Source organism: Henckelia pumila, chromosome 2, assembly GCF_033568475.1.
Source record: "Henckelia pumila isolate YLH828 chromosome 2, ASM3356847v2, whole genome shotgun sequence".
NCBI classification, from domain to species: domain Eukaryota; kingdom Viridiplantae; phylum Streptophyta; class Magnoliopsida; order Lamiales; family Gesneriaceae; genus Henckelia; species Henckelia pumila.
Genome location: NC_133121.1, coordinates 146,579,695 through 146,591,357, shown reverse-complemented (window position 1 = coordinate 146,591,357; position 11,663 = coordinate 146,579,695). Strand labels below are relative to the sequence as shown.

Below are 11,663 nucleotides of genomic sequence, written 5' to 3'. Positions count from 1 at the left end.
AGTGGATCGAAGTATTTTGTGGTTGAAGCTTGTTTACATGTATACTCATTCATCTCACGTTTTTAAGGACATGGTGGGTTCTAGCTGCTGGCTACGATTGGTAAGGGGTCTAGGATGGGGCTAGGCTCGAGTGGCTCGAGTGGCTCGAGCCAAACGAGCCCAGACTTGGAGTCAAGAGGGATCGGCCAAGAAGAGAGCACAGCTAGGGTTTCGGGGAAGGGGGTTCGGCCGAGGGTCTGTAGGGTGCATGGACCGGGGTCGGGGGTTAGGTTCGAACCGCCCAGACGTGGGCTACGTCTGGGCGGCGGGGCTCTGGCTAGGGGTGGCCGGAGCAGGGCGGCAGCAGCCCTAGAAGGGCTGCTGCACGCGGCGGCCGAGAAGGGGAGGGGAGGGGGAGATTCGGGTTTAGGGTTAGGGGGTGGTCCGGGTCGGGTCTGTGGTCCGGGTTGGGTCAGTAGGGTAGTGGGTCGGGTTAAGTTGGTCTGAGTCCGGGTTGGTGGGCCGGGCTCGAGTCTTTTTATTTTTAAAGTATTTTATGAATTAATTGGTTTTTGGGCCAATTAATTAGAAATAAAATTATTTGGACTCCCAAATAATTTTATTTGGGCTTTTAAAATTTTAGTTAAGTTAGTCCATTAATTTTATGGGCTTTTGAGCCCATGAAAGTTATTGGGCCAGTCTTTGGGCTTTTGGGCCCATTGAGCCAGTTTAAGTTGTTTTTGGGCCTAGAATGTCTTATGGGCTTTAAATTATTTTAATTGGGCTTAGGATAATTTTATTGGGCTTAAGTATGTTATTGGGCCAGATTTAAGTAAATGGGCTTGAGTGTTAGGGCCAGCAGTCCAGTACAATCCATGAGAAATTTGCATGTGTCCTGATTATATATTTAATTATTTTTATGCATTGAAGTTATTTTAATATTTATATGTTAGTAAGAAATTTAAATTAAATATATATGAAGGACACACAATTTTATTTAAGTACATGCATTCATGAAATAATTTTATGCATAATTAAATGTTTAAAGTTGAGCAATAATAAAATATTTTATGTTGGAAGTTGAAGTAGTGTGACAATTTAAGGGGGATTCGTCCCCATATGTGAACTATTGAAGGGCAGTTTACTGCCAATTTAAGAGGTGATTCGTCACCGCCACGTACGTTGGTTTCCACGCTGATCAGTATTTAATGTATGATTTAAGGTTACACTACGGATACAACCATGCGATGTTAGAAATTTAACTGCTCAACAATATGTATGTATTATGTTATTTAAGTTAATTTAAGTTATGTTTATGCCATGATATTTTTTTTAGCATGCTCATTCATGTATATGTTATGTATTAATATTTAATTGTTTTAAAATTTTTAAACCCTTGTTATGTTAGCATGTTGGGCCTCTAGGTTCACTACACTGGTATGGTGCAGGTGAGTTCGTAGAGGAGAATGTAGCTCCTAGCGGCGGCGAGGACATATGAGCGGACATGCAGTGACCCCGTGACCGTGATGGATGTCTGAGTCATATTGCATGTTTTAATTATGTCAGCATGATACAATTTTTAATTATTTTTCAGTGGTTGTGGTTTTGAATATTTTCAGTGCATGCAAATTTTACATCATTTTTTCTTATGCAGTATTTTTAATTAAATGTTTGACTCAGATATTTATTTTATTTAAAGAATGCAAATTTTTATTTAAGTTATTCATTTATTTATTTTGAATCTTTTTATTCTGTGCATGTATGTATGGGCATATATGTGCATATTTTATTTAGTAGGTATTTAGTAAGAAAAAAAAAAAATATTTCCGCATATTTATTTATTTAATAATTATAGAGTTAGGGTCGTTTCATGTCGTGTCAAAGTTTTATAACCACCTCCTAGTTTAAATTTGTAGCATTTCGAAAAATATTTGCATTTGGATTGCAAATCACTGGAGGGAAGCGTTACCTTTTCGAAATATTTGGTGAAGATATCGGATGTCGCGCGAGGCACCGCTCGAGTTTGTCTTTGAGAGGCTGCCGGATCGCTCATATTTTCTTGACTTGCATGATGATGTGGTTGTTCAACTTGTTGTGCCTCTTGTCGAAGTTCTTGAATTTCATTATCGGAATATTCAAGATCAAAGTCATCGACATTGAATTGAGGATACTCGACCTCGGGTGGTATGATGCTCTTTTTCTTTCCTTTTTTCTTTGTCACCCCTACGACTTGATCCGGCTCCGGTAATTTGTATAAATATGAAATTGGAGTAATTATGAAAATAAATCAATAATTGACAATAAAATAATAATCGAGACTTGATATTTTTGATAATTCAAGAAATTAGAAGGAAATGAGAATGGAGAGAATGAAGAGAAAATTGTGTAAAAAAAATGAAAGGGGTTGGGGGTATTTATAGATAAAAAGTAGATTTTTTTTAAAAAAAAGTTTTCGGCAGACCCGGCGGGTCAACCCGCCGGGTCGACCTAGTTTTAATGGCCATGAAATCGTGGTCGTTGATCTCAACGGCCAAAAAATCTTGGCCATTGAGAGCTGCAACGACCACTTGATTGTGGCCGTTGGATCATCTGGGTGTCCATGGGGGTTCCAGGTGTCCAACCCGCCGGGTTGGACGGTTCCAACCCAGCGGGTCAGACCCGTGTAACTCGGCGGATTGCCAGTTTTTCAAAGGAAAAATCGGGACCGGACCGGACAATTACGGGTCCGGTCCCGGTTCCAGGTCTAACTCGTTGATCCGGTTAACTGGCCCGTTGATCACGGGCCGGTTTCGGGTCGAGTCCGGATCCAAACCGGTCCTTGGTCAGGTCTACATGACGGCCGATGAAGTAAAAATAATAATTAATTAATTTCAAAAACTAATTTTCTAATCAATTCTTTATTTCATTTTAATTATTAAAAAAAAAAAAAAAGGAATATGGGACCCATTGTTTATATATCGGACACGTAGCTCCTTCCTCCCTCGCTTTTGCATAAGAACTGAAAGTGCTATCATTTGAAACTCACTCCCCCGCTTGCACCAGCCCTAGCTAGCTCAACTCACGCTAAAATGTCCGTCAAGCGAAGCAGAATCGAAAGTTTTACCAGCAAAGTTTCCACGGCAAGCGCCTCCTACGACGGAAAGGCGGAGGTTATTGAGGCTGATGCCGCCGCCGAGGCGTCGAGCCGGAATATTTGGACCGTTTTTTCTCCGGCTAGTGTCAGCGAACCTGATCGGAGAACAGTTGGAGGATTCCTTGAGCGGTGTCATTATTGTAAGAAGCGGATGGCTCAAGATTCCGAGGTCTTCATGTATGGGTAAGGGATTTTGTTTCCGCGCCTTTTGATTCTGTACCTTTTGTGCAGGCTTGTTATTAAATACGTTATCAATTTGTCCATGTTCGATCATGTGGAGTGATTGATCGTGCATTGTTCTTTCCTGTTCAAATCGAACGATTTTTAGGGGGGGAAAAAGAAAACGAAAGTTTTACCCCTAAAATGCATAAAATCTCAAAACATTGTACGTAATCATGACTGAATATCTTTTATTTCTTCTATTTTAATAGGCTACCTTTTGAGTTATCATCTCATTCTGAACATGTTTTCTTTGTAATATACGAAATGAGTTAGCCTCTCAGCAATTTTATCGGTCATTTTGCTGCAGTTGGTGGAACTGATTTGGTCGAAACATTTCCCATTTTCTTGTGTGGATACTCGTTATGTTATGGATACCGAACCGATAGTTCTTTTCCATATCATCTCTTTTTGCCGTGTCGATATGCAGAGTGAGATTCGAATTTTGGAAACTCATATATTAATTGTAGCCTCCTAAAATCATAAAATGTTCCACATCTGATAATAAAATCACATAATTGTAACATGTGTTTCATTTGATAGTTCTATTTATTATTATTGAGCTCATTGGTTTGTGTAGCTGTTTTCTCAATCTAGTTCTTGATTACAACCAGTTATAATAGTGTCTATGGCTCAATTTTATTCACCAAGTTTCTTTCTGAAGTTTCTTTTTGAATTATTTATTGTCAAATATTTACTTTCTACCTTCTCCATCTCCTTGTATTTTCTTCAGTTCAGCTGAGTTTTATTTTTTCTTTGTTGACTGTAATTAAGTTATGACTAGTATTTTTCCTATTCCTTCCCTTTTAAGACACAGAATCTTGGGGTATTTTAACCAAGAAGCGTGAAATTTTCCTGTAGCTTATGTTGACTAAGTACCTTTGAATTGATTTTGCTGTTTATGATATTTTGTGGCCTACGATTTCCTAGATTTCGTCTTCAAAATTAATTATGTACGCTATCCTTAAGCACTCCATTGATTTTTCGGTTTGACATTAAAGAATGATTTAAAACATGCCTAACTAACTTTTTTTTGTCCCATTATGATGATGATATTCTCTACTTCGTGTTTCATTGATGGTACAAAATCTGATTAAGATTTGGAATAAAGATAGCACGCGTATTTCTCATTAGGATTAACGAGCGAGGGCACTGATTATAAGTTACATACCATTTATATTCTATATGCTAACTATATTTGAATGTACCATTGGTTGCAGTGATCTCTGTGCATTCTGCTCTTCGGAATGCCGTGAGTTTCAGATTGGACACGACCTATGGGCGGAGAAACAGGCAGCAATTATGAAACAAAGGGCAGTTCAGGGCCAAAAGATTCACAGTTTGAAGGGCTGGCTTGGTTCCTAATGCAGGTGGAGACCAAAGAGTGCAGCAATCTATTAGTAACTGTTGTTGCCTACACCTCTTAATTTTGGGGTACGAGCTCGTCCAAGAAAAACACATGATTATGGAATAGTATAGCTCATTAGCAAGATAGGGAATGATTAAAATGGGTCCATTTACTCCTCTTCCACGTACTTTTAGTTTGATACATTGCCTTCCATTACGAATTAACGAACTCAAACTCTCGCAATTTGGTGATAACTAATCATAGGGAAAACCTTGTTTCTTTACATGCGGCTGCTGCGTGTTATAAAAATTCGTGCATGTATGTGTTTAATGGCTGAAATTGGAATATGGTCATCAAGCAAGAAAATCTAGTGTCCAGATTTTTTTTTCTTTCTCACCAAGTTCAGAAGAATCCCCACTTCTTGTATCTTGACCTACAATCGGTTAAAAAATCAAACGGGACTATTGCATTGGGGTCCGAAATATAAAGGTTGACATCCGTCTATGGCTAACGCATGATTTTCTTATATTATACACAGCAACTTGGAACTTTTGAAGCATCCAATCGAGTTTGATGGCAATATGTTTACAACCAAAGCTGATTTAGAAAACAACTCATGTGACCTGCAATGTATTAGAAGGAAAACCAATGTACGCCACGATGTATTTCCCATCATACATAAAACAAATTAATAGAACTTGCTATCGAGAGTCTCTAAAATATTATCAACAATTTTGGTAGTATCGCTAAGGGCCACCTAACCACTGTTTCTTGATCTCAATACTAGACAATTACTCAGAAAAAATGAGTATCTACGCAAAGTCATTTATTATTTTTAACCCATGAAAACCAATGACATCGAAACATTTTGAAGGTGCAAACTTGATACAAATTTTGAAGGGGAGCCGGTACTTTATCAGGAAGATGGGTAAAACGTTTGGCGTGGATTCGTTACGCTTGAAGATCGATGCGTGATAGCTCCTCATACCTACTTAAACAATAATGCGTTGAATTTGCTCTCATTGTTGGCTTTAAGTTGGCATTTTTTACGATTTGAACCTGCAAAGGCATAGAAACATAATGGAACAATTGGATTGGTAAGAGGTAAGTTTGGTGTACAAGACTCAGGCAAGTATAAAACAGAAAGAAATATGCTACAAACTACCGTGTCAAATAGTACACGAAGAATAACTCAGATTCGATCAATGTAAACTTGTTCCGAGTTTCAGCAACTCCTGCCTGTAAAAATCATGCACCAACTACATGTTAAAACCAAGAAAAATAGAGATGTCATTTGAATCATCTTTATAATATGTCAACTCACTCTCACTAGCTTTGTTGCCCGGTTTCCTCATGTCAGCGAATGAGGATGAATGAAGGAGGTGTTCAACGGTGAGTCCTTTCCTCACATGAAACTTAGTTGGACGTATGGTTCATATCCATGTGTGTAAGGAAGCAACTCTTCGACCTCAATTCGAGCACTCGTGTGGCTCGTGCTTTTCTTGATTTGGCTATGGTTAATAGACTCAACTTCTGCCAGAAATACACTGTATACTGGTCTATGATCTGAAAATCTAGACTCCCCACGAACGTAAGACAGCTGTTGGAGACCACGACCATGCCACAATATACGATCACACCTTAATAAACACAAGAAATTTAATCATCTTGAGAAAGTTTCATTCTAGTCTTAGTGTTAAGTATAGGTGGCCAGACAATGAGAGAGTACATTGATTGTTACACAGGTGGTAAATTTTAAAGGAGTTACCATGCAGGTGTTCGCCGTTTCTCTCTAGGGTGCCTGTTCTCCCCAGCGTATCTGTCTGAATTATTTGAATACTTGTATGTTGGAGGGAAATATATTCTCCCTTCGCTCCATCCCGGAAAAACACGTCCCTGGCTCTGCTCCATCCGGAGCTGCTTCAAAGAAAAGAGTATAATAAATTGACTGTGACATGGATTTGAACATACAAACAAAAGCTCTTGAGAGAAAATCTATTTGCTTGCCTGGTCATTTTCCAACAAAGCTCTCCAGTTGCGCATTTCCACTAGAGCCTTTGCTGATCGATATGAAAGAGCTATTCGGTAGTTCAAGTCACCAAGCCATATAATTTGACTGGAAGATAACAAAATTTGAGATTTAACTTGAGAAATCTCTTGAAAAGATACATTTGAAGCAGAGTCAAATGCTTAAAGAGAGTCAATAGAAGTGGATGATCAACATACTCGTGATCTAGTATTGTTTGAGGGGTGTTATCATCTTCCTTGTTATGAACGCGTGGAAACCTTGTTTTCCTCAAAATTTCCATGACATCAGAGTTCCTACGTTGCTCGTCCCCATCCTTCTCTCCGGAGGTTAAATGACTACAAACAAAGCAGAAGCTAGTTTGGTGCAAAGACATACTGATTGAAATTGAACCCTGAAAATTTGAGTACCGTAAGATTCATTATACACACAAGTTTGCTCTAGAATTGTAAATTCAAATTATGCAGAATCTTACCTTATTTCCAAGATAGCCCATCAGCCCTCTGCCAACGCAAGATACCTTGAGATTTTGAACAGCTTCCTTAAGATCACTCTTTATCCATACTGTGAGGAAAATCCCAACCATTTGCTTGCTTGCAACTAAACGATACCTCGATTTCCCAGAACATCGGTCTTCATCATCCATGGAAACAGAACCACCGTATGAGACGGGTGGATGGCCATGTGCACAAGGAAAATCAACTAACTCATTTTCATCATCATCGAAGCCATCCCATCGAACAGATGGATCATAACTGTCACACTTTCTATGCACGTAGTTTATGTTATCGCATACACTAAATCGATGATCAACTCTAGGATGTGGCATCAAGATGCCATTTTCCACTAGTCTCATGCTATGGCTTAATGATTGACAAGAGCGACGGTGGAGGAAGGCGGAAGAGTTTTCTCTATTCAATCCTTCCAAGTCATAATCAAGTTCAGTGATGGGATAAAGAACCGACGATGGTGTACAGCAACTATCATTCCTGCCAGGGAGACTGTTCAGGGTTTTTCGAACAAGTGATAGCCATTTCCTAGCAGGGCCATCGTCTTCGGTGCCCAAAACGTTACCCGCATTTAAAGGAACAATTTCTTGAAACCTTAAATATTGATGAAGAGACAAACATTAATCATAGGTATACAAAGACCTAAAAGAAGTTTGAACTTATGATTGATTAACTGACCCAAGAACATAGATATCAGCAGGAGGAGAGGTGTGTAGCCACTCTTCAAGATTCAAATAATTAGGTGGAGATTTTCCGCCTACATTCCATGTTGCTACAAAGATCCTATTCCAAATGTGAATTTGAGAATACTGGATAAATTTTACACTACAAAGTGCAAATGAAGCAAGTACCTATAGTTGTGCAAATCTGTAATCTGGGAAGCATCAAGATCAATCTTATTTCCTTTAAATGATTTCACTGCCATTTCAATTGGGAAAATAAGCAATAGATGTAACGAAAGTGGAAGGAAATAGAAATGCTTAAAGGACTGGTTGATCCAAACCAATTCGAAACCCGGTAAGTCCAATGAAACCGGAACCATTGGTTATGGTCTCGGTTTCTACATTATTTGATTGCAACAAAATCAAATGTATGAACTGAACCTGTTTTGTTCATCTTGATATTGAATGTCTCCCTTTCCGAGAAGATGCTCCTCTGTTCTTCGTCAACACCCGAGAAGGCTGAAATATAAAAGTTCATGAATGTTTTTGAAAACTGTTAGCAAATCTCAGAAGATGGTAGATAATGAAAAATCTTTGCACTCCAAATGCTTTTGTGTAAAATAAATAGTTACTAATGCCAGTTGGAAGCAAAAGACAGTAATTTCATTTTGCAAATAATATCACAAGATGCAAGATTCTATTTTCTACAGAATCCAAATTTTCATTTTGAGGGATCAAAGTACCTCCATCGATGATATCGTCCGCATGAAAGTCTTCTGCTTTGTGCTTGACGTTGAACCATTTCTTGGCTAGACTCTTGGGCCATGAAATCTTCATCGAGAAACACAAGAATCAGAATTCTTGAAAGCAAAAATGGAGAGAAACGAAAGATTCCATTTAACATCATTAATGCAGCTTCGTTTCCAAAGCAGAATCAAACCTTGCTTTTCTTTGAGTTTCCATCTATCATTGTTTCACCAGTTCATGCACAAGCAACCGTCTTGACTCTATCAAATTCAGAAAAGATCAAAACTTTTTTCGCTTTTCTTCTACAAATTTTTCGCTTTTTCCTCCCCACGACCCAATCAAGAAAAAAAAAACCAAAGAAAGAAAGATCCGCAGATTTTGAGAAAAGAATACGATTCCAAAGGCCAATCAAACGAACCCAAATACCAACTGTTCTTTCTAAAATTGCAAAGAAAAAGAAACAAATTCTTGGTAACGTGATCTCCAGAAAATGCAACGCGAAGTGTCCAGTTCCAAGAACCCCACTCCAAAACTTCGTTATTGGACTAATAATATCACAAGAGAGGGAGAGAAATGGATGAAATCGTATAGTAACTAATAGTTAAAAGTAAAGTAATCAGAACAGAAACAGCAAAATGCAGAGGGGAAAAACAAACCAATGATTAACAACAGATGAGACCTTATGATTTATGGGTTTAGGGAAGTGTAGTGGGTACCGGCAAAAGTATCGAATTTTGAGGAGAATAAAGAGGCGGGGAAAATGGAAGAAAAAAGATAATATATTTTGCAAACACACTCTGTCTCTGTCTTATTGTCACTCTGTGTTTTTGTCGAGGTTTTCGGTTTGAGAGTATGATTCTATTATGCATATTGTGAGTGTATTTTAGTATAAGATATTTCATATTCGCGTAAATATCTGACTTCAAAACAAACTATGAGATTAATTATTATTTTTTATATTAAAATATAATGTTCGAACGAGCGTCTTGTATAAAAAACATAACTTCCAGTTTTAGTATAAGATAAATAGATTATTCGAATTGTTCAAAGGAGGCCTGACCACACTATTTTTTTAATCATTCAACTCCGAATTTTAAATGATACTGTGAAAGCTTGTAAGGTGCTCCATGTATTTTTTTAAAACAACTGTCATTATTATTTTTGTGCTTGTGTGTAAAGCAATTTAGAGATGTTTATGGGTCAAACCAACCTACACTGTCTCGGGACCCCAATGCAATAGTCCCAATTTTGAGGACTCAAGTTTGAAATTATTCCTTTTTTTTTTTTGGAATCAAGAAATTATTCCATTTGATACATAAAGAAAGTAAAGCTTGCAACTTTTTTAATTTTGCTTAGGGAATTAATTCTTCATTCCAAAAAAAACCACATTTAATACTTGCTCAATTTTGAGTCATACACAGTTTGGACCATCCCATTATAATTATTACCATTTTTGCTGCACTTTACGGATTCAAAGGGTTTATTGAGATTAACAAACAATGTATATCTATTACTTATTAAAAAATGTGACGTAAATCGTTTGCAAACTTTTTATACAAACAACCAAATTCATGAAAGGTGAATTTTATTACCCAATGCATATCGAAAGATAGTAACCGCAAATTCTCACGTCACGGATTAAAAAAAAAAACGATTGTTCATTGGCAAAGCAAGGTAATTTCTTGTGTTGAGTTTTCTTTTATATTAATTTCACATGCTACATGTGGGAGACCGTGTTCACTGCCAAATCACAGTTTGCACATTTTCTCAAAAAATCTAAGTAATGGGATTAGTTTACTTAATCCTAGGATTAAATAATTTGGTCGGCGATTCCTTCCAAGTATGCCTAACATAGCTCCAAATCTATTAATTAGGAATCCCTCCCAAACCTATAAATTAACCATTTATATAGTTTAGTGAAACTTCCTCCACCCATAATAGACCTACTTTTTCGTTTCAATTATAAATTTGGTGTTTAGGAAATCTTTAGCTAAAAGGAAGCTTTCCTTAGTTAGAAAACACTTGTCATCCTATATATTTCTAACATATAATATAAAATAAGATAATCTATTGATAATTAATCTATACTATATATTAAGAGTGATGCTACATATACGAAGAGTTACACCTTGAGTTACACATTGCACTTGAAAGAACGTAGACCCTTTGTATACATGTAATATTTTTCATATACTAAAGTTAACCATCTGTGCTTGTGAAACTTACTATTTTTATTCTTGTTAATGTTCTCCTTTTAACCCCGTTATTTCTCAAAATTTCAATCAACCAACCAAATAATAAAAATTATTTGATGCCTTAACATAGTTAAAATATTTATATATTTTAAATTTTTGTTTTTTTTTCAAATTAAATTATTATGTATGATTACAAAATTGTAATAAAAAATAATTATATATATTCTCACGTAAAGTGTGTGCGTTGTAGCCTAGTATAATAATTAATCATGTACGAGACCTTAATCCTAGCAACAATTTATGTTATCATTATACTTTAAGTACTAATTACTAATTTTGGCTGTCCTTTGCAATTTGCAAGGACATTGATGCAAAACGAAAAATGGCAACATAATAAAATAATAAAAATAATAATAATAATAATAAATCACGATTCAAGATAAGATTGCATCTCAATAATAAGTTCGACAAGTATTAGGTTTCAAATCAGAAAATTGTTAACAATTCCCATGATTAGTCTAAATATTGTTTCAATTTGTAGATTTGTTGTCAACCTTATGAGTACAATTATCAAATATTTGTTGCACGTCTTGTTACAAATTATGTAATTTATAAATGTCTAAATTATTGACCTCATACTTCAAATCAAACATCTGTATAAATATATTGAATTATTTGGAGCATTTGTCAGTTGTCACCCTTAGTAGTGTCTTTCTCAAGAACTATACCAACTTATGGAAGTCGAAAGCATCACCTTAGCTTATATATTTATTGTAAAAAATTTATTGTAAAAATGAGAATTTATCGCTATAACAATATATATATTTAGAAAAAATAATTTAACT

The 11,663-nt window shown here is 36.5% G+C and overlaps 2 protein-coding genes across 2 annotated transcripts; one reads left to right on the top strand and one right to left on the bottom strand.

Annotated features, from left to right (window-relative positions):
• Nucleotides 1-3,027: 3,027 nt before the first annotated feature.
• LOC140877794 (uncharacterized) lies at nt 3,028-4,938 on the top strand. The gene is made up of 2 exons (XM_073281372.1): nt 3,028-3,295; nt 4,552-4,938. The coding sequence occupies exons 1-2, from the start codon at nt 3,048-3,050 to the stop codon at nt 4,694-4,696; spliced, it is 393 nt and encodes a 130-aa protein (XP_073137473.1). The 5' UTR covers nt 3,028-3,047; the 3' UTR covers nt 4,697-4,938.
• A 409-nt stretch (nt 4,939-5,347) lies between these two features.
• LOC140880165 (type I inositol polyphosphate 5-phosphatase 4-like) lies at nt 5,348-9,474 on the bottom strand. The gene is made up of 12 exons (XM_073284347.1): nt 8,817-9,474; nt 8,620-8,707; nt 8,318-8,395; nt 8,066-8,132; nt 7,893-7,997; nt 7,181-7,808; nt 6,906-7,099; nt 6,687-6,795; nt 6,448-6,596; nt 6,004-6,319; nt 5,845-5,918; nt 5,348-5,738 (listed from the first exon to the last, which is right to left on the bottom strand). Exons 1-10 carry the CDS (start codon nt 8,844-8,846, stop codon nt 6,085-6,087), a joined length of 1,683 nt encoding a protein of 560 aa, XP_073140448.1. The 5' UTR covers nt 8,847-9,474; the 3' UTR covers nt 5,348-5,738; nt 5,845-5,918; nt 6,004-6,084.
• Between the last annotated feature and the right edge of the window lie 2,189 nt (nt 9,475-11,663).